General features: G+C 62.6%; 1 protein-coding gene across 1 annotated transcript; it reads right to left on the bottom strand.

The window, feature by feature from the left end:
• Positions 1 to 1,953: 1,953 nt before the first annotated feature.
• Positions 1,954 to 22,764, bottom strand: LOC120747982 (DNA-directed RNA polymerase II subunit RPB1; the record flags this gene model as incomplete). The annotated part of the gene is made up of 16 exons (XM_040054048.2): positions 1,954 to 3,262; positions 4,028 to 4,177; positions 4,778 to 4,891; positions 5,644 to 5,830; positions 6,742 to 6,945; positions 7,385 to 7,567; positions 8,712 to 8,816; positions 8,900 to 9,000; positions 10,115 to 10,361; positions 11,807 to 12,031; positions 13,452 to 13,657; positions 15,148 to 15,253; positions 16,847 to 17,018; positions 18,156 to 18,339; positions 20,237 to 20,459; positions 22,561 to 22,764. Coding segments are annotated over 16 exons (3,768 nt in total), but the record flags the coding sequence as incomplete, so codon positions are not given.
• Positions 22,765 to 23,084: the final 320 nt, after the last annotated feature.

Raw genomic sequence — 23,084 nt, 5'->3', positions numbered from 1 at the left:
GTGGCCACCACACCCCAACCATGACCCAACCATGGCCGCAACGACCCAACCATGGCCACCGTGACCCAACCATGACCGTAACGACTCAACCATGGCCACCACGACCCAACCACGGCCACCGTGACCCAACCATGACCGCAACGACTCAACCATGGCCACCATGAGCTTCATATGGCCACCATGATCCAACCACGGCCACCACGACCCAACCATGACCCAACCATGGCCGCCATGACACAACCACGGCCACCACGACCCAACTACGGCCACCACGACCCAACCACGGCCACCACGACCCAACCATGGCCACCATGACCCAACCACAGCCACCATGATGTTCCTCCACTTGCCCCTCAAGTTCCTCGGGGCCACCACACCCCCGGGGATCTCAGAGGGGTCACCTGGGACACGGGGGGGTCCCAGCAGGGCGGGGCCACCACAGGAGTCCAGGTGTCCCCAAAGGAGGGGACTCCTTTGCCCCTTCCCCCCAAAAGAGCCACAGATGAAAATCAGTAAAACTTTTATTAATTCCCCCAAAATTCCAAATTCCCCCAAATTCGCTTCCCCTCCCCCCAACAGCCCCGAAAGTGAAAACAGCAAAATAAAGGGGGAGGGGGGAGGGGCAAAGGACCCCCCCCCCCGAACCCCAAAAACCGCCACCGAGCGCCCCCCACCCCCACCCGCCTCCCCGCCCTCGTTAACGAACGACCCCCATAAATTACAGCCCCCCCCCCCGCCCCCCAAAACCAGGCGGGGTTCCCACGCCTGCCCCATCCCCCACCCCAACCTGGGGGTCACCTCTGAACTTGGGGGTCACCCTCGACTTGGGGGTCACCCCAAATTCAAGGCTCAGAGCCCGGGTTGGGGATCAACCCCCCAACGCAAGGGTTTCACCCCAAAGCAGGGGTCAGCCCCAGTCTGGGGGTCGCCCCCTCTGAACTCGGGGGTCCAGTTCCATTCAGGAGCTCCCCCCTCAAAGCTGAGGGTCGCTCCAACTTTGGGGGTGACCCCAATTTAGGGGTCACCCCAAATTCAGCCGTCTGCACCCTTTGGTGTCACCTCCCAGCTTGGGGGTGGCCCCAATTCAAGGGTGACCCCAACAGTCTGTGGGGACCTGGGGGGTGACAACGGCCCCGTCCCCACGGGAACTTGGGGGTTGGGGGGTGACAACCCCAACCCCATTTCAATTTGGGGGTGACAACCCCAACCCCATTTCAATTTGGGGGTGACAACCCCGTTCCCATATAAATTGGGGTGTCACCCCCATGGCCTGGGGGGGTTTGGGGGGTGACAAAAACCCCGTCCCCCACTGAAACTCGGGGGTCACCCCCAGAACCTGGGAAAGTTTTGGGGTGCGACGCCCCCCGACCCCATTTCAGTGTGGGGGTCTGAGGGGTGACGCTGCCGTTCCCGTATAAATTTTGGGGTCACCCCCGTTGCTTGCGGGGGATCGGGGGTGACAACAACTCCGACCCCGTTACGATTTGGGGGTTCAGGGGGTGACACCCCCGCACGGATGTGGGGGTCTGGGGGCCGACAACCACCACACCCCCAAATCCATTCTGGGGTCACCCCCACGGCCTGTGGGGTTTGGGGGTGACAACAACTGTCCCCATATCGATGTGGGGTTTTTGGGGGTGACAACAGCCCTGTCCCCATATCGATGTGGGGGTTTTGGGGGTGACAACAGCCCTGTCCCCATATCGATGTGGGGGTTTTGGGGGTGACAACAGCCCTGTCCCCATATCGATGTGGGGGTTTTGGGGGTGACAACAGCCCCGTCCCCACATCGATGTCGGGGTCACCCCCACGATTTGAGAGGGTTTTTGGGGGTGACAACAGCCCCAACCCCACGTCAATGTTGGTGTCACCCCCATGATCTGAAAGGTTTTTTGGGGGTGACAACAGCCCCGTCCCCATATCGTTGTCAGTGTCACCCCCACGATCTGAGAGGTTTTTTTGGGGGTGACAACAGCCCCGTCCCCACGTCGGTGTGGGGTTTTTCTGGGGGTGACCACAACCCCGTGCCCACGTCGGTGTCGGTGTCACCCCCACGGGCCGGGCCGTTTTCGGGGGGTTGCGCCCCGCTGCTCCCTGCGGGGGGCTCAGTTGTCGTCGTCGCTGTCGTCGGGGCTGATGGCCGGGCTGGTGAGGCTGTAGGTGGGCGACGTGGGGCTGTAGCCGGGCGACGTGGGGCTGTACGTGGAGCCCTTGGGCGACGTGGGGCTGTACGTGGGCGACGTGGGGCTGTACTTGGGCGACGTGGGGCTGTAGGTGGGCGACGTGGGGCTGTACTTGGGCGACGTCGGCGTGTAGACGGGCGACGTGGGGCTGTAGGTGGGCGACGTGGGGCTGTACTTGGGCGTGGTGGGGCTGTAGGTGGGCGACGTGGGGCTGTACTTGGGCGACGTGGGGCTGTACTTGGGCGACGTGGGGCTGTACTTGGGCGAGGTGGGCGTGTACTCGGGGGAGCTGGGGCTGTAGCTGGGGCTGGTCGGGGTGTACTTGGGGGACGTGGGGCTGTAGCTGGGGCTGCTGGGGCTGTAGCTGGGGCTGCTGGGGGTGTAGGTGGGCGACTGCGGGGTGTAGCGGGGGCTGGACGGGGAGTAACTGGGCGACGTGGGGCTGTAACTGGGCGACGTGGGGCTGTAACTGGGCGACGTGGGGCTGTAGTTGGGCGAGGTCGGGGTGTAGTTGGGGCTGGTGGGGCTGTAACTGGGAGAGGTGGGGCTGTAACTGGGAGACGTCGGGGTGTAGTTGGGCGAGGTGGGGCTGTAGTTGGGAGAGGTGGGGCTGTAACTGGGCGAGGTGGGGCTGTAACTGGGAGAGGTGGGGCTGTAACTGGGAGAAGTGGGGCTGTAACTGGGAGACGTGGGGCTGTAGCTCGGCGAGGTGGGGCTGTAACTGGGCGAAGTCGGGCTGTAACTGGGAGACGTGGGGCTGTAACTGGGCGACGTGGGGCTGTAACTGGGAGACGTGGGGCTGTAACTGGGAGACGTGGGGCTGTAGCTCGGCGAGGTCGGGCTGTAACTGGGCGACGTGGGGCTGTAACTGGGCGAGGTGGGGCTGTAACTGGGAGAGGTGGGGCTGTAACTGGGCGACGTGGGGCTGTAGTTGGGCGACGTGGGGCTGTAACTGGGCGACGTGGGGCTGTAACTGGGCGAGGTGGGGCTGTAACTGGGGCTCTGTGGGGTGTAGCCCCCCGGCGACCGCGGCTCGTAGGCAGGGGACGTCGGGCTGTAGCTGGGGGACATGGCCCCACCTGCGGAGAGGGGACACGGGGGTCAGGAGGGGTTGGGGTGCTGTGGGGCGCAGTGAGGGGCCGGTGCGGGGTGTGTGGGTGTGCTTTGGGGTGCTGTTAAGGGTTACAGGTTGTCTGGGTTATTTCAGGGTGCTATGGGGCCATTTTGGGGTGTTTGGGTGTGTTTAGGGTGTTTTAGGGTGTTGTTAATAGTTACAGGCTGGTTTATGGGTGTTATGGGGCACTTCAGGGTGAATGGGGCTGTTTTGGGTTATTTCAGGGTGCAATGGGGCCGTTTCGGGGTGTTTCGGTGTGCTCTGGGGTGCTGTTAAGGGTTACAGGTTGTTTGGGTTATTTCAGGGTGAATGGGGCCATTTGGGGGTGTTTGGGGTGCTGTTAGCAGTTACAGGTTGTCTGGGTTATTTCAGGGTGAATGGGGCTGTTTTGGGGTGTGTGGGTGTGCTTTGGGGTGCTGTTAAGGGTTACAGGTTGTCTGGGTTATTTCAGGGTGAATGGGGCAGTTTTGGGGTGTTGTTAAGGATTATAGGGTGCTTTACGGGTGTTCTGAGTTATTTTGGGTTATTTTAGGGTGTTCTGGGTTATTTTGGGTTATTTTAGGGTGTTTTGGGCCGTTACAGGGTGTTACAGGACGTTGTTAAGGGTTACAACATGTTTTATAGGCAGTTTGTGTTATTGTGGGTTATTTTAGGGCATTTTGGGGGGGTTACAAGGTGTTTTACGGGGTTCTTTTGGGCTGTTTTGGGGTGTTTTTGGGGCTGTACTCACCCGGGGAGGGGATGTAGGGGCTGGAGGGGCCGGGTGACCCCGGCGAGCCGGGCGTGGGTGACCAGGCCGGGGAGTAGCCGGGGCTGAACCCGGAGGCGTCCGAGGCGGCGCTGGGCGAGAATCCGGCGCCGCCCGGGGTCATGCCGCTGCCTGCGGGGGAAACGGGGGTCAGGGGGACCCCAAATCCAACCCGGGACCCCAAAACACAACCTGAGACCCCAAAACCACCCCTTAAAAACAACCCGGCGCCGCCTGGGTTCATCCCTCTGCCTGTGGGGGCAACGGGGGTCAGGGGGACCCCAAATCCAACCCAGGACCCCAAAACACAACCGGAGACCCCAAAACCACCCCTTAAAAACAACCCGGCGCCGCCCGGGGTCATGCCGCTGCCTGCGGGGGAAACGGGGGTCAGGGGGACCCCAAATCCAACCCAGGACCCCAAATCCCAGCCCAGGACCCCAAAACCACTCTCAAATCCAACCCAGGACCCCAAAACACAACCTGAGACCCCAAACCACCCCCGGGACCCCTCAAATGGACCTTGGGGACACAAAGTGCCCCCAGGACACCCAAATGGACCCCAAATCCGCCCCCACGCCCATCCCAGTGTCACCCATTCCACCCCAGTTCTACCCCGCCTCAGAGCCCCCCCAAAACACCCCAGAGCCCCCCAACCATCCCCAGTTTAACCCCGTGACCCCCAGTGTAGCCCAGGACACCCCAAAACCCGTCCCAGCGCCCCTGACGCACCCACGCTGGGGGACCAGGCGCCGTAGGCCGGGGTGGCCCCCTGGTTCCAGGGGGTCATGGCCGGGGACATCCCCCCCATGGGGCTGGGGGCCGAGCCGAAGAACATCCCGGTGGCTGCGGAGAGAGCGGCGTCAGGGGCACCCCAAAATCGGGGGGGGACCCCCAAAATCGGGGACACCGACATCTGAGGGATCCCAACATCTGAGGGATCCCAAAATCTGGGGGACATCAACATCAGGGGACAAAATAAATGTGGGAGACACCAACATCTGGGGAGCATCAACATCTGGAGCACCCCAAAACCTGGGGGACACCAACAACTGGGGGACCTCAACATCTACGAGATCCCAGCCTCTGGTGGACACGGGGCTGGGACAGGTGGGCGGCCATAACGACATTGGGGGTCTTCACGTCACCACCCTTGGGGTGTTCTCCTCTTCCCCCAAAATCCACGAGACCCCAAAATGGGAAGAGAACCCCAAAATGGGAAGAGAACCCCAAAATGGGAAGAGAACCCCAAAATCCCAGGTGTCTCCCCATCTTTCAAGGGGACTCAGGTGACTGGGACAGGGCGACAGCGGTGGCCGTGGTGACGCTGGAGTTGTGTCACCACCCTTGGGGGTCTCCCCAGCTCCTCCCCTCGTAGGATCCAAACGTTCCAATCACGGTGGACCCCAAAATCCCCGCGGACCCCAAAACCCGGAGCCGTCCCCTCTCGCCACGGGGACACCCGGTGCCGGACGAGGACCTCGAAGGTCTTTGCGTCACCGCGCCCCGGGGTCGGCTGGAGGAAGCCGCTCCCCGTTTTCCTGGGGGCGTCCCCCCGGCTCTCCCAGGGGTTCCCGCCCAGGGTTTCGGGGACTCACAGCCGCCGACGCCGAGGCCGGGCAGGGCGCTGGGGATCTCCATGCCGTGCTTGCACTTCTCGGCGTCCAGCAGCAGATCGAAGCAGCCGGTGCCGGCCGGCGCCAGCTGGCCCAGCATGATGTTCTCCGAGACGCCCTTCATGGGGTCGCTCTCGCCGTGGGCAGCTGCCTCCATCAGGACATCGACCTGAGAGAGAGGCGGGGGACGCCCCAAAATCAGCCCTGACCCCCCCCAAAATCAGCCTCGAACCCCTGGATGCGGCAAAACCATCAATATCCTTCGAAACGCCCCCCAAATCCTAGAAAATGTCCCCGGAATTCCCAGTTTTAGGAGCCAAAAGCTCTTCGTGGGGTCACTGTTCCCATCAACCTGAGGGAGGGGACACCCCAAAACTGGCCTGGAACCCCACAATCAGCTTCGACCTTTAAATGACCTTTTTGAACCCCAAATCCTAGAAAACGTCCCCAAAATCGCATTCCCAACCCCATTCCCACCCTTCTAAACCCCATTTCCACCCCCAAACCCCCTAAATCTCCATTCCCACCCCCCCAAACCCCAAATCCCAATCCCAATCCTGATCCCAATCCCGCACCGTCTCCTCGAAGGAGCACTTCATGAGGGGCCCGGTGTCCTGGCGGTTGACGCCGTGCCGGGTGACAGCCATCGGGTGTCCCCTCGATGTTGTACCCCAAACCCCAAATCCTGAACCCCAAACCCCCAAATCCCACACCCCAAACCCCAAACCCACCCCAAACCCCAAACTCCCCAATCCCGCACCGTCTCCTCGAAGGAGCACTTCATGAGGAACCCGGTGTCCTGGCGGTTGACGCCGTGCCGGGTGATGGCCATCAGGTGTCCCCTCGATGTTGTACCCCAAATACCAAACCCCAAATCCCACACCCCAAATCCCAAACCCCAAACTCCCCAAATCCCGCACCGTCTCCTCGAAGGAGCACTTCATGAGGGGCCCGGTGTCCTGGCGGTTGACGCCGTGCCGGGTGATGGCCATCAGGTGTCCCCTCGATGTCACACCCCAAATCCCCAATCCCAATCCCCAAATCCCACCCCAAACCCCAATCCCAATCCCAATCCCGCACCGTCTCCTCGAAGGAGCACTTCATGAGGGGCCCGGTGTCCTGGCGGTTGACGCCGTGCCGGGTGATGGCCATCAGGTGTCCCCTGGAGGTCATGGTGTCGCACAGCAGCGCCAGGTGCCGGTAGTTGACGTAGGAGCCGTCGAAGGAGATGACGTGGTAGAGCTCCCGCTCCAGCGCCTTGCGCACCGCCTCGATCCCCAGAACCTGCCCGGGGTTTGGGGTCGCTCAGGGGAGGGGATCCCCAAAATCCAGGGGGTGGGAAACACCAAAATCCAGGGGGTGGGAATTCCCAAAATCCAGGGGGTGGGAATCCCCCGAAATCCAGGGGGTGGGAATCCCCAAAATCCAGGGGGTGGGAATTCCCCCAAAATCCAACGGTTTGGGATTTTGGGGAGTTCCCAAAATCCAAGGGTTTGGGAATTCTCAAAACCCAGAGGTTGGAAAATCCCGAAATTCAGGGGTTTGGGAATCCCCAAAATCCAGAGCTCTGGGGATCCCACCAGCCTGGGCACCCAGGTGTCCTCACGGTGAAGATCCTCCACCATGAGGCCCCAGGTGTGTCCAGGTGTGTCCCTCCCCACCCAGGTGTGTCCCTCAGCCCCCAGGTGTGTCCCCAGGTGTGTCCCCAGCCCAGGCGACTCACGGTGAAGATCTCCACGATGTCGTTGGACGTGGTGCGCACCGGGTCCACGTCCTTCTCGCTCAGCACCCTCATGAGGCTGACGCCGTCCGTCTCCAGGATCCACTCCTGGAGCGCCTTGAACTCCCCGTCCTCCGTGATGATGATCTTCTTCTTGTTGTCCGTCTGCGGCAGGTGCATGTACACCTGGCCAGGTGGGGACAGGGGTCACCACGGGGTCACCACGGGGTCACCGTGGGTGTCCTGGACCTTCTAAAGGTCTCCTGGATCCTCCTAAAGCTCCCCATGGAGAGCTCCAGGTGCTCCTCAGGATCTACCTGGAGATCTGGACCCCCCCAGGGCACCTGGTGCTACTCCGAGACCTTCTCAAGTGTCACCATTAACTCCTGAAACCCTCCATGGAGAGCTCCAGGTGTCCTTCAGGATCCACCTGGGACCCTCAGCGCACCGAGGGTCGTGACCTGGGGGACACCCAGGTAATCCAGGGACCTTCTCAGGTGCCCCCAGGGACCATCTCGGACCTTCTAAAGGTCTTCTGGAACCTTCTAAAGGTCACCATGGACCTCACCAGGTGCTCCTGGGGACCTCCCAACCCTTCCTGGACTTCTCCAGGTGTCCCTGGGGACCTCATGGACCTCTCCAGGTACCCCAGAGGATCTCCCAACTGCTCCTGAACCTCTCCAGGTGTCCCCAAGCCCACCCCAGGTGTCCCCAAGCCCACCCCAGGTGTCCCCAAACCTGCCCCAGGTGTCCCCGAGCCCACCCCAGGTGTCCCCAAGCCCACCCCAGGTGTCCCCGAGCTCACCCCAGGTGTCCCCGAGCCCACCCCAGGTGTCCCCACGCCCACCCCAGGTGTCCCCATCACCCCGGGTGTCCCCATCACCCCAGGTGTCCCCGAGCCCACCCCAGGTGTCCCCATCGCCCCCGGTGTCCCCATCGCCCCAGGTGTCCCCATCACCCCAGGTGTCCCCATCGCCCCCGGTGTCCCCATCGCCCCAGGTGTCCCCACGCCCACCCCAGGTGTCCCCGAGCCCACCCCAGGTGTCCCCATCACCCCAGGTGTCCCCATCACCCCAGGTGTCCCCGAGCTCACCCCAGGTGTCCCCACACCCACCCCAGGTGTCCCCGAGCTCACCCCAGGTGTCCCCATCACCCCAGGTGTCCCCATCACCCCAGGTGTCCCCGAGCCCACCCCAGGTGTCCCCACGCCCACCCCAGGTGTCCCCACGCCCACCCCAGGTGTCCCCATCACCCCAGGTGTCCCCACGCCCACCCCAGGTGTCCCCACGCCCACCCCAGGTGTCCCCGAGCCCACCCCAGGTGTCCCCACCTTGCTGATCTGCTCGATGCCCTGCAGCGTCATGTCCGTCAGCATGTTGGACTCGATGCAGCGCAGGAAGACGTCGTCGTCCATCTTGTCCACCACCTCCTCCTCCTGCAGGGGACACGGCGGGTGGGACGGGTCAGGCCCGGGCCACCTCCGGGTGCCCCCCGGGGCGTCCCCAGGCCCCCTCCCACCTCCTGCATCTTGTTCTCGTCGCTGTTCATGATGCGGATGCGCAGCACCAGCTTCTCGGCGTTGTCGTCGTTGAAGATGCAGTTGAGGTCGTCGCCGAAGCCTGGCGGGGGACACCGGGGTGGGGATGGGGTCACCACCGGGGTCACGGCACCCAAGGGACCCTCGGGGTCAGGTGGGAATCGTCCAAGATCTGACAGGAACCCCCAGAGCTCGGCCGGGTCACCCCAAAGCCCCGGCAGGCTCAGACAGGGCCCTGAAAGGCTCCTCAGGTGTCTCCAAGGGTCACCCAGGAGCCCCAAAAGCTCCTCAGGTGTCTCCAAGGGTCACCCAGGAGCCCCAAAAGCTCCTCAGGTGTCTCCGAGGGTCACCCAGGAGCCCCCAAAAGCTCCTCAGGTGTCTCCAAGGGTCACCCAGGAGCCCCCAAAAGCTCCTCAGGTGTCTCCAAGGGTCACCCAGGAGCCCCCAAAAGCTCCTCAGGTGTCCTCAAAGGTCATCCAGGTCACCTCAAAACCCCTCCAGGTCCCTCAAACCCAATCCAGGTCTCCCCAAACCCTCTCCAAACCATCTCAAACCCCCTCCAGATCCCCCTAAGCCCACCCCAGTTCCCCCAAACCACCTCAAACCCCTTCCAGGTCCCCCCCAATCCACGTCAAACTCCCTCCAGGTCCCCCGAAACCCACTCCAGCTCCCCTCAAACCCCCTCCAAACCCCCCCAAACCCCCCCCAGATCCCCCCAAAACCCTCTCCAAACCATCTCAGACCCGCTCCATGTCCCTCAAACCGCCCCCCCAGATCCCCCCAAGCCCACTCCAGTTCCCCCAAACCACCTCAAACCCCTTCTAGGTCCCCCCAAACCATCTCAGACCCCCCCCCCAGATCCCCCCAAGCCCACTCCAGTTCCCCCAAACCACCTCAAACCTCCTCCAGATCCCCCCAAACCCTCTCCAAACCATCTCAAACCCCCTCCAGATCCCCTCAAACCCCGCCCAGATCCCCCCAAGCCCTCTCCAAACCACCTCAAACCTCCTCCAGATCCCCCCAAACCCTCTCCAAACCATCTCAAACCCCCTCCAGATCCCCTCAAACCCCCCCCCAGATCCCCCCAAGCCCACTCCAGTTCCCCCAAACCACCTCAAACCCCTTCCAGGTCCCCCCAAACCATCTCAGATCCCCCCCAGATCCCCCCCGGTCCCGCCCCGCGCCCCCCTGCGCACCGGCGTTGATCTTCTCGGCGATCTGCTCCATGGTGAGCTTGCGGTCCGTCATGTGCTTGCGGTCCAGCTCCACGCGCAGCAGCCAGGGCGAGATGCGGCTGACGTCGAAGTCGGGCATCTCGTAGTAGACGTTGACCCACTCCTGGTCCTCGGCCACCACCGTGCTCTGGGGGTTCGGGTCGTAGTAGATGGCGGTGTTGGCCGTCACCTTGCGCAGCGTGGTGTGCTCCAGGCGGCACAGGATGTCCTGGGGACACGGGGACAGTCAGGGGACATGGGGACATCGGAGACAGTCAGGGGACATGAGGTGTGGTGTGCTCCAGGCGGCACAGGATGTCCTGGGGACATTGGGGACATGGGGACAGTCAGGGGACATGGGGACATGGGGACAGTCAGGGGACATGAGGTGTGGTGTGCTCCAGGTGGCACAGGACGTCCTGGGGACACGGGGACAGTCAGAGGACATCAGGGACATGGGGACATTGGGGACATGAGGTGTGGTGTGCTCCAGGCGGCACAGGACGTCCTGGGGACACGGGGGACATGGGAACATCAAAGACACGGGGACACGGAGGTGACAGGGCCACCCACAGGGCTGTGGGGACAAAGAGGTGACACAAACCCACAGGGCCACCATGGGGACATGAAGCCACGGGGCCACCACAGGGCTGTGGTCACACAAACCCACGGTGCCACCATGGAGCTGTGGGGACAAGGAGGTGACACCAACCCACAGTGCCACCACAGGGACATGAACCCATGGAGCCACCGGAGCCACCACAGGGCTTTGTGAGGACTAGAAGGTGACGCCAACCCTCAGTGCCACCACAGGGCTGTGGTCACACAAACCCACAGTGCCACCATGGGAACATGAAGCCATGGGGCCACCACAGGGCTGTGGGGACAAGGAGGTGACACCAACCCACAGTGCCACCACAGGGACATGAACCCATGGAGCCACCACAGGGCTGTGGTCACACAAACCCATGGTGCCACCACAGGGCTGTGGGGACAAGGAGGTGACACAAACCCACGGAGCCACTACAGGGCTGTGGGGACAAGGAGGTGACACAAACCCACAGTGCCACCACAGGGACATGAACCCACGGTGCCACCACAGGGCTGTGGGGACAAGGAGGTGACACAAACCCACGGTGCCACCACAGGGCTGTGGGGACAAGGAGGTGACACCAACCCACAGTGCCACTACAGGGACATGAAGCCATGGGGCCACCACAGGGCTGTGGTCACACAAACCCACGGTGCCACCATGGAGCTGTGGGGACAAGGAGGTGACACCAACCCACGGAGCCACCACAGGGCTGTGGGGACAAGGAGGTGACCCCAACCCTCAGTGCCACCACAGGGCTGTGGGGACAAGGAGGTGACACAAACCCATGGAGCCACCACAGGGCTGTGGTCACACAAACCCACGGAGCCACCACAGGGCTGTGGGGACAAGGAGGTGACACCAACCCACAGTGCCACCACAGGGCTGTGGGGACAAGGAGGTGACACAAACCCACAGTGCCACCACAGGGCTGTGGGGACAAGGAGGTGACACCAACCCTCAGTGCCACCACAGGGCTTTGTGAGGACAAGGTGACCCCAACCCTCAGTGCCACCACCAGAGCACCCCACACCGCCGGGAACCCCCCAAGCCCCCCAGCTCCTCCCCGTGCCCGGCGTCACCTTGGCGCGCTCGGCGTCGCGGGCGCTCTGTCCCAGCAGGAACACGGTGAGCGACGGCGTCTTGGGCTTCTTGGAGATGTTGATGAGCTCCTTGAGGCGCGGCACGCCCAGCGTGACGTTCTTGGCCGACACGCCGGCGTAGTGGAAGGTGTTGAGGGTCATCTGCGTGGCCGGCTCGCCCAGAGACTGCGCGGCCAGAGCGCCCACCATCTCGCCGGGGTGCGCCTGGGGGGACACGGGGACAGCACGGGGTCACGGGCTGGGCCAGAGGTGACCCCAAATCCACCAAGAGTGACCCCAAATCCACCAGGAATAACCCCAAACCATCGCGCCGGGGTGCGCCTGGGGGGACACGGGGACAGCACGGGGTCACGGGCTGGGGGGGACAACCCCGGAGGTGACCCCAAATCCTTCAACAGTGACCCCAAATCCAACAAGAGTGACCCCAAATCCACCAGGAATAACCCCAAACCATCTCGCTGGGGTGCGCCTGGGGGGACACGGGGACAGCAGAACATCATGGTCTGGGCGGGAAAACCCCGGAGGTGACCCCAAATCCACCAAAAATGACCCCAAATCCTTCAACAGTGACCCCAAATCCACCAGGAATAACCCCAAACCATCTCGCCAGGGTACGCCTGGGGGGACACGGGGACAGCACGGGGTCACGGGCTGGGGGGGACAACCCCGGAGCTGACCCCAAATCTATCATCAGCGACCCCAAATCCACCGGAATTGACCCGAAACTCCTTCTCACGATGGCCTGGTTGAACTTGGACTTGATCTCCCCCAGCAGCCAGCCTGGGACATCTCCTGGATGACCCCAAAACCCCCAAATACTGACCCCGAACGCCCAAATACTGACCCCAAAGCCCCCCAGAATGACCCCAAAGCCCCAGATCCGACCCCAAAGCCCCCCAGATCCGACCCCAAAGCCCCATAACCCCACTCTCACGATGGCCTGGTTGAACCTGGACTCGATTTCCCCCAGCAGCCAGTCTGGGACACCTCAAGATCTGACCCCAAACCCCAAATACTGACCCCAAACCCCCCCAGAATGACCCCAAACCCCCCAGAATGACCCCAAAGCCCCCAAAGCCCGCTCTCACGATGGCCTGGTTGAACTTGGACTCGATCTCCCCCAGCAGCCAGCCTGGGACACCTGAAGATCTGACCCCAAACCCCAAATACTGACCCCAAACCCCCCAGAATGACCCCAAACCCCCCAGAATGACCCCAAAGCCCGCTCTCACGATGGCCTGGTTGAACTTGGACTCGATCTCCCCCAGCAGCCAGCCTGGGACACCTCAAGATCTGACCCCAAACCCCCAAGATCTGACCCCAAACCCCCAAGATCTGACCCCAAACCCCCTCAGAATGACCCCAAACCCCCCCAGAATGACCCAAACCCCCAGATCCACCCCAAAGCCCCCAAAGCCCGCTCTCACGATGGCCTGGTTGAACTTGGACTCGATCTCCCCCAGCAGCCAGTCTGGGACATCTCCTGGATGACCCCAAAACTCCCAAATACTGACCCCGAATGCCCAAATACTGACCCCAAAGCCCCCCAGAATGACCCCAAACCCCCAAGATCTGACCCCAAACCCCCCAGAATGACCCCAAAGCCCCCAAAGCCCGCTCTCACGATGGCCTGGTTGAACTTGGACTCGATCTCCCCCAGCAGCCAGTCGAAGGCCTCCCCGCTGAGGCGGAACTCCTCCACCATGCGGCGGCTGCAGAGCGTGGAGCGCAGGTGGATGTTGAAGAGCAGCGTCGCGTTCTCCTGCGCCTGCCGGCTCAGGGGATCCTCCCCGTTCACGATCACCAGCTTCCGGCTCAGCTCCTTCACCCCTGAGGGGACAGCGGCGCCGCCCGAGGGTCCCGAGGACGTCCAGAACCTTCCGGAGCTTCCTGAGGGGCTCCGGAACCTTCCGGAGCGTCCCCAGACCCATCCCAGCTTCCTGAGGGGCTCCGGAACCTTCCGGAGCGTCCCCAGACCCATCCCAGCTTCCTGAGGGGCTCCAGAACCTTCCGGAGCTTCCTGAGGGGCTCCAGAACCTTCCGGAGCGTCCCCAGACCCATCCCAGCTTCCTGAGGGGCTCTAGAACCTTCCAGAGCGTCCCCAGACCCACCCCAGCTTCCTGAGGGGCTCCAGAACCTTCCGGAGCGTCCCCTGACCCATCCCAGCTTCCTGAGGGTCCCAAGGACATCCAGAACCTTCCGGAGCGTCCCCTGACCCATCCCAGCTTCCTGAGGGGCTACAGAACCTTCCAGAGCTTCCTGAGGGGCTCCAGAACCTTCCAGAGCATCCCCAGACCCACCCCAGCTTCCTGAGGGGCTCCAGAACCTTCTGGAGCGTCCCCAGACCCACCCCAGCTTCCTGAGGGGCTCCAGAACCTTCCAGAGCTTCCTGAGGGGCTCCAGAACCTTCCGGAGCTTCCTGAGGGGCTCCGGAACCTTCCAGAGCGTCCCCTGACCCACCCCAGCTTCCTGAGGGGCTCCAGAACCTTCCGGAGCGTCCCCAGACCCATCCCAGCTTCCTGAGGGGCTCTAGAACCTTCCGGAGCGTCCCCAGACCCACCCCAGCTTCCTGAGGGGCTCCGGAACCTTCCAGAGCGTCCCCAGACCCACCCCAGCTTCCTGAGGGGCCCAAGGACATCCAGAACCTTCCAGAGCTTCCTGAGGGGCTCCGGAACCTTCCGGAGCGTCCCCAGACCCACCCCAGCTTCCTGAGGGGCTCCAGAACCTTCCAGAGCGTCCCCAGACCCACCCCAGCTTCCTGAGGGGCTCCAGAACCTTCCGGAGCTTCCTGAGGGGCTCCAGAACCTTCCGGAGCGTCCCCAGACCCACCCCAGCTTCCTGACGGTCCAGAACCTTCCTGAGGGTCCCAAGAACTTCCAGAACCTTCCTGAGGGACCCCAAACTCATCGCACCTTCCTTAGACCGTAGAGAATCTCCAGAACCTTCTTGGGGGTCTCCCCCACTCTTATCAGAGCTTCCTGAGGGTCCCCAAGTCCCCCCAGAACCTTCTCGGGGGTCACTGGAGACCCCAGATCCCCCCAGAACCTTCTCAGGGGTCACTGGAGACCCCAGATCCCCCCAGAACCTTCTGAGGGGTCACTGGAGACCCCAGATCCCCCCAGAACCTTCTCAGGGGTCACTGGAGACCCCAGATCCCCCCAGAACCTTCTTGGGGGGCTCATGGGGGTCCCAAACCCCCCCTTGGACCTTCCCAAGTCTCTCCAGCCTCTTTTTGAGGACCCTGATGGGACCAAATCAGCCCCCCAAGGCTCTCGAAGGGTCCCCAACGCCCCCCGGCCGATTTCGGGGTCCCCACTCACCCTCCACCACCTTGACGGGGTGCAGGTCCGAGGGCAGGCGCGAGTTGATGTGGAAAATCTTCTGCGCGTTCCAGATCATGCGGAGCAGGTTACAGGGGAGCACCACCTGCGGGGGGACCCCAAAAACGGGGTGAGGACCCCAAAAACGGGGTGAGGACCCCAGAAACGGGGTGGGGACCCCAGAAATGGGGTGGGGACCCCAAAAATAGGGGTGGGGACTGCAGAAACGGGGTGAGACCCCAAAAACGGGGTGGGGACCCCAAACATAGGGGTGGGGACCCCAAAAATAGGGGTGGGGACCCCAAAAATAGGGGTGGGGACCGCAGAAACGGGGTGGGGACCCCAGAAACGGGGTGAGGACCCCAAAAATAGGGGTGGGGACCCCAGAAATAGGGGTGAGGACCCCAAAAATAGGGGTGGGGACCGCAGAAACGGGGTGAGGACCCCAAACATAGGGGTGAGAACGCCAAAAATAGGGGTGGGGACCCCAAAAATGGGGATGGGGACCCCAAAAACGGGGTGAGGACCCCAAACATAGGGGTGGGGACACCAGAAATGGGGTGGGGACCCCAAAAACGGGGTGGGGACCCCAGAAACGGGGTGAGGACCTCAGAAACAGGGTGAGGACCCCAGAAACAGGCTGGGAACCCCAGAAATGGGGTGGGAACACCAAAAACGGGGTGGGGACCCCAGAAACAGGGGTCAGAACCCCAAAACCAGGGGTGAGAACCTCAAAAACGGAGTCACAACACCAAAATTGGGGGTGAAAACCCCAAAACTGGGGTCAGAGCCTCAAAACTGGGGGTGAGAAGCCCAAACCTGGCCTCTCTTGGTTGGATACGGAGGTGTCCCAAGGATTTTTGGGGTGCCCTGGTTGGGTTTTGGGGTGTCCCGGGGGTTTTCAGGGTCCCCTGGCTGGTTTTTCGGGGTGTCCCAGGGGTTTTGGGGTCCCCTGGCTGGATTTTGGGGGTGTCCCAGGGGTTTTGGGGTCCCCTGGTTCGTTTTTTGGGATGTCCCAGGGGTTTTCAGGGTCCCCTGGCTGGATTTTGGGGTGTCCCAGGGGTTTTTGGGGTCCCCTGGCTGGATTTTCGGGGTGTCCCAGGGGTTTTTGGGGTCCCCTGGCTGGATTTTGGGGTGTCCCAGGGGTTTTTGGGGTCCCCTGGCTGTTTTTTCGGGGTGTCCCAGGGGTTTTTGGGGTCCCCTGGCTGGATTTTTGGGGTGTCCCAGGGGTTTTCAGAGTCCCCTGGTTGGATTTTGGGGTGTCCCGTGGGTTTTGGGGTCCCCTGGTTGGATTTTCGGGGTGTCCCAGGGGTTTTTGGGGTCCCCTGGTTCGTTTTTTGAGGTGTCCCGGGGGGTTTTGGGGTCCCCTGGTTCATTTTTTGAGGTGTCCCGGGGGTTTTTGGGTATCTTGGTTGGATTTTGGGATGTCCCGGGGGTTTTCGGGGTCCCCTGGCTGGTTTCTCGGGGTGTCCCGGGGGTTTTCAGGGTCCCCTGGTTCGTTTTTTGAGGTGTCCCGGGGGTTTTTGGGGTCCCCTGGCTGGTTTCTCGGGGTGTCCCAGGGGTTTTTGGGGTCCCCTGGCTGGATTTTCGGGGTGTCCCAGGTATTTTGGGGTCCCCTGGCTGGTTTCTCGGGGTGTCCCAGGGGTTTTTGGGGTCCCCTGGCTGGATTTTGGGGTGTCCCGGGGGCTCTCGGCCTCACCTTGCTGTCCCCCGTGGGGAAGATGACCCTGAGCACCTCCCTGTCCTCGCGCATGCGCTCGAACTCGCGCTCCAGCTCGTTCTGGATGTGCGCGTTGGACAGGATGTCCTTGACCAGCTCCTCCTGCAGCGTCCGGCGCAGCGCCCGCTCGTTGGTGTAGTCGAACTTGAACCTGAGGGGACACGGGGACACCTGAGGGACACCCCGGGGACACCCAGGGGACACCCAGGGGACACCAAAGCGTCACCGGCGTCAGGCCGGAGCAGCTCGGGGACACCAAAAAAGGTTGGGTAAGAACCAAAAACGTGTCCAGGAGAAGGTTGGGGACACCAAAATGTGACCAAAGTCTGGGATAAGAAGGTTGGAGACAACGTAAAAGGTGGGTAAAACCCAAAAAATGTGTCCAGGAGAAGGTTGGGGACACCAAAACATGACCAAAATCTGGGAGGAGAAGATTGGGGACACCATAAAAGGTGGATAAGACCCCAAAAACATGTCCAGGAGAAGGTTGGAGACACCAAAACATGACCAAAGTTTGGGGAGCAGAAGGTTGGGGACACCATAAAAGGTGGGTAAAACCCAGAAAACGTGTCCAGGAGAAGGCTGGGGACACCAAAACGTGACCAAAGTTTAGGATAAGAAGGTTGGGGACACCATAAAAGGTGGGTAAAACCCAAAAAATGTGTCCAGGAGAAGGTTGGGGACAACATAAAAGGTTGGGTAAGACCCAAAAATGTGTCCAGGAGAAGGTCGGGGACACCAAAATGTGACCAAAGTCTGGGAGGAGAAGGTTGGGGACACCATAAAAGGTGGGTAAGACCAAAAAATGTGTCCAGGAGAAAACTGGGGACACCAAAACATGACCAAAGTTTGGGGAGCAGAAGGTTGGGGACACCATAAAAGGTGGGTAAGACCCCAAAAACGTGTCCAGGAGAAAACTGGGGACACCAAAACATGACCAAAGTTTAGGAGAAGAAGCTTGGGGACATCAATATTTGGGGTGGAAGAGCTTGGGGACACTAAAATGGCCGCCAGGGTGGGGAGGAGCCATTTGGTAGACCCCACTTGGAAGACCCCAAAATGTCCCCAACACCCATTTAAAGACCCCAAGAGGTCCCCAACACCTGGAATGAAACACTTGAAGACCCCAAGATGTCTCCAACTCCTGTTTAAAGACCCCAAGATGTCCCCAACTCCTCGAGCAAGCCCCTCACTGACCCCAGCTGGGGCCTTTGACCCCGACCACGCCCACGCCCTGCCCCGGGCCGTGTCCCCACCGTGTCCCCACCACGTCCCCGCGTCCCCTCACTTCTTCTCGAAGGCTTTGTTGGAGGGTTTGAGGGTGGCCAGGTTCTGGAACTCCACGCTCTCCCCGGCCAGCCCGTCCTCGCCGTAGCGCAGCTGCACCACCTGGTTGATGGAGTTCCTCACCGTGGCGTCGTACTTGACCATCACCGACTCCATGGACTTGATCAGGCGCCGCTGGATGTACCCTGGGGACGGGGAGGGGTCAGGAGGCACCTGGGGAGGGGTCAGGAGGCACCTGGGGAGGGGTCAGGGGATCTTGGAAGCATCTGGGGAGGGTTTGGGATCTCCTGGAGGCATCTGGGGAGGGTTTTGGGTTCCTGGAGGCATCTGGGGAGGGTTTTGGGTTCCTGGTGGCATCTGGGGAGGGATCAGCAGGCACCTGGGGAGGGTTTGGGGATCCTGGAGGCACGTGGGGAAGATCTGGAGGTCTCCTGGAGCCATCTGGGGAGGGGCTTTGGGGATCCAGGAGACATCTGGGGAGGTTTTTGGGAACCCTGGAGCTATCTAGAGAGGGTTGTGGGGGTCTCCAGGAGCTATCTGGGGAGGTTTTTGGGAACCCTGGAGCTATCTGGGGAGGTTTTTGGGAACCCTGGAGACATCTGGGGAGGTTTTTGGGAACCCTGGAACCCTCTGGGGAGATTTCTGTGGCCCCTGGAACCATCTGGGGAAGGTTTGGGCTTTCCAGGAGCCATCTGGGGAGGCTTTTGGGAACCCTGGAGACATCTGGGAAGGTTTTTGTGTCTCCTGGAGCCGTCTGGGGAGGCTTTTGGAGCCCTCGGTGTCTCCAGGCCACCGTTTCAGGGTTCTGGAGGCCCCTGGCGGTGGCACTCAGAGACACGGTGGTGGCGGTGGCACTTGGGGATGGGGTGGTGGCACTTGGGGATGCAGCGGTGGCACTTGGGGACACAGTGGCAGTGGTGGCACTCGGGGATGTGGCGGTGGCACTCGGGGATGTGGCGGTGGCACTCGGGGACACGGCGGCGGTGGTGGCACTCGGGGACGGGGCAGTGGCACTCGGGGATGCGGCGGTGGCACGTGGGGATGCAGTGGCAGTGGCACTCGGGGACACGGTGGCGGTGGCACTTGGGGACACGGCGGCGGTGGCACGTGGGGACACAGTGGCGGTGGCACTCGGGGACACCGTGGCGGTGGCACTCGGGGACACGGTGGCGGCGGTGGCACTCGGGGACAGGGCGGTGGCACTCGGGGACGTGGTGGCAGCGGTGGCACTCAGGGACAGGGCGGTGGCACTCGGGGACACGGTGGCAGTGGCACTTGGGGATGTGGCAGTGGCACGTGGGGATGCAGTGGCAGTGGCACTTGGGGACGTGGCGGTGGCACTCGGGGACACGGTGGCGGTGGCACTCGGGGACGGGGCGGTGGTGGCACTCGGGGACGCGGCGATGGCACTTGGGGACGGGGTGGCAGCGGTGGCACTCGGGGATGTGGCAGTGGCACTCAGGGACAGGGTGGTGGCACGTGGGGACACGGTGGCAGTGGTGGCACTCGGGGACACGGTGGCGGTGGCACTTGGGGACACGGTGGCAGCGGTGGCACTCAGGGACACGGTGGCAGCGGTGGCACTCAGGGACGTGGCGGTGGCACGTGGGGACAGGGCGGTGGCACTCGGGGATGTGGCGGTGGCACTCAGGGACGGGGCGGTGGCATGTGGGGATGCAGTGGCGGTGGCACTCGGGGACACGGCGGCGGCGGTGGCACTTGGGGACGGGGCGGTGGCACTCGGGGATGTGGCAGTGGCACGTGGGGATGCAGTGGCAGTGGCACTCGGGGACGGGGCGGTGGTGGCACTCGGGGACACGGTGGCGGTGGTGGCACTCGGGGACACGGCGGTGGCACTCGGGGACACGGTGGCGGTGGCACTCGGGGACGTGGCGGTGGCACTCGGGGACGCAGTGGCCGCGGTGGCACTCGGGGACACGGTGGCGGTGGCACTCGGGGACACGGTGATGGCACTCGGGGACATGGTGGCGGTGGCACTTGGGGACGCAGCGGTGGCACGTGGGGACACGGTGGCAGGGTGGCAGTGGTGGCACGTGGGGACACGGCGGCGGCGGCACTGACCGGTCTCGGCCGTCTTGACGGCGGTGTCGATGAGGCCCTCGCGCCCGCCCATGGCGTGGAAGAAGAACTCGGTGGGCGTCAGCCCCGCCAGGTACGAGTTCTCCACGAAGCCGCGGCTCTCGGGGCCGTAGTCGTCCTTGATGAAGTGCGGCAGCGTGCGGTGCTTGAAGCCGAAGGGGATGCGCTTGCCCTCCACGTTCTGCTGGCCCACCACGGCGATCACCTGAGGGACGGGGACGGGACAGTGGGGACACGGCACGGAGACGGGAACGGGGATGGGGACGGTGGGGACACGGCACGGGGACGGGGATGGGGACGGTGGGGACACGGCACGGGGACGGGAACGGGAACGGGGACACAGAACGGGGACGGGAACGGGGACGGGACGGTGGGGACACGGCATGGGGACGGGACAGGGATGGGACAGCGGGGACGGGATGGTGGGGACACGGCACGGGGACGGGAACGGGAACGGGGACACAGAACGGGGACGGGAACGGGGACGGGACGGTGGGGACACGGCACGGGGACGGCGGCGGCGCGGTGGGGACACGGCACGGGGACGGGGACAGGGACGGGATGGTGGGGACACGGCACGGGGATGGGGACAGGGACGGTGGGGACACGGCACGGGGACGGGGACGGGACGGTGGGGACACGGCACGGGGACGGGGACGGGAACGGGGATGGGACGGTGGGGACACGGCACGGGGACGGGGACGGGAACGGGGATGGGACGGTGGGGACACGGCACGGGGACGGGGACGGGAACGGGGATGGGACGGTGGGGACACGGCACGGGGACACGGCACGGGGACATGGCACGGGGACACGGCACGGGGACGGGAACGGGGATGGGACGGTGAGGACACGGCACGGGGACGGGGACGGCGACAGGACGGCAACGGGACGGTGGGGACGCGGCACGGGGACACGGCACGGGGATGGGACGGTGGGGACACGGCACGGGGACGGGGACGGGGACGGGACAGTGGGGATAGTGGGGACATTGGGAACATTGGGGACAGTGGGGACATTGGGGACACCAGGGGACACTGGGGACACTGGGAACACTGGGGACATTGGGGACATTGGGGACACTAGGGACAGTGGGGACATTGGGGACAGTGGGGACACTGGGGACACTGGGGACACTGGGGACAGTGGGGACATTGGGGACATTGGGGACAATGGGGACAATGGGGACATTGGGGACAGTGGGGATGGGAACGGGGATGGGAACGGGGATGGGAACGGGGATGGGAACGGGGACAGGAACAGGAACTGGAACAGGGACGGGAATGGGGACGGGAACGGGAACAGGAACGGGAACACCGCGCGCGAGGTCGAGGAACGGGGGAAAGCTTCAGGGAGCTCCGGGGGAATCGGCTAAAACCCGCTGAGGTCTGCTAGGAACTGCTACAACCCACTGAGATCCTTCAAAGCCACCTGAGATCCTCCAGGAACCACCAAAATAACACTGAGATCCTCCAAAACCTGCTGAGATCTGCCAGGAACTGCTCCAAACCCACTGAGATCCTTCAAAACCCTCTGGAGATCCACCAGGAACTGCCAAAAACCCACTGAGAGCCTCCAAAACCTCCTGAGATCCTCCAGGAACCAGCAAAATAACGCTGAGATCCTCCAAAACCTCCTGAGATCTGCCAGGAACTGCTCCAAACCCACTGAGATCCTCCAAAACCTCCTGAGATCCACCAGGAACTGCTCCAAACCCACTGAGAGCCTCCAAAACCTCCTGAGATCCTCCAGGAACCAGCAAAATAACGCTGAGATCCTCCAAAACCTGCTGAGATCTGCCAGGAACTGCCAAAAACCCACCGAGATCCCCCAAAACCCTCCTGAGATCCTCCAGGAACCAGCAAAATAACCCTGAGAGCCTCCAAAACCCTCCTGAGATCCACCAGGAGCTGCCAAAAACCCACTGAGAGCCTCCAAAACCCTCCGGAGATCCACCAGGAACTGCTCCAAACCCACTGAGAGCCTCCAAAACCCTCCTGAGATCTGCCAGGAACTGCCAAAAACCCACTGAGAGCCTCCAAAACCCTCCTGAGATCCACCAGGAACCAACAAAATAACCCTGAGATCCTCCAAAACCTGCTGAGATCTGCCAGGAACTGCCAAAAACCCACTGAGAGCCTCCAAAACCTCCTGAGATCCTCCAGGAACTGCTCCAAACCCACTGAGAGCCTCCAAAAACCCTCCTGAGATCCACCAGGAACTGCTCCAAACCCACCGAGATCCTCCAGGAACCTCCCCAAACCCCGCCCGTGGAGCCCCCCAAGATCTCCTGGAAGGCCCCAAACCTGGGAGATGTTGATCTTGGAGCCCTTGGCCCCCGAGACCACCATGGACTTGAAGTTGTTGTACTCGGACAGGGACTTCTGCGCCGAGGAGCCGGTCTTGTCGCGGGCGTCGTTGAGGATGCGGTTCACCTGGTTCTCGAAGGTCTGCCGCAGGGTGTTGCCCGGGGTGGGCTCCAGCTCGTTGTTGTGGGCCTTCTCGATCACCTGGAGAGCCCGGACACCACCCGGAAAGGGTCAGAGGGGCGCCCACGGATGGGCAACGCCTCCTGAGCAGCTCAAAAAACCCCAAAGAACTCCACAGGAACCGCTCGAAACCCCCTGAGATCCTCCAGGAACCACCAAAACCCCCCTGAGATCCTCCAGGAACCACCAAAACCCCCCTGAGATCCTCCAGGAACCACCAAAACCCCCCTGAGATCCTCCAGGAACCACCAAAACCCCCCTGAGATCCTCCAGGAACCACCAAAACCCCCCCTGAGATCCTCCAGGAACTGCTCCAACCCCCCTGAGATCCTCCAGGAACC

The sequence above is a fragment of the Hirundo rustica genome, unplaced genomic scaffold (assembly GCF_015227805.2).
Source record: "Hirundo rustica isolate bHirRus1 unplaced genomic scaffold, bHirRus1.pri.v3 scaffold_365_arrow_ctg1, whole genome shotgun sequence".
Lineage (NCBI taxonomy): Eukaryota > Metazoa > Chordata > Aves > Passeriformes > Hirundinidae > Hirundo > Hirundo rustica.
This window is presented reverse-complemented; position numbering and strand designations above follow the sequence as displayed.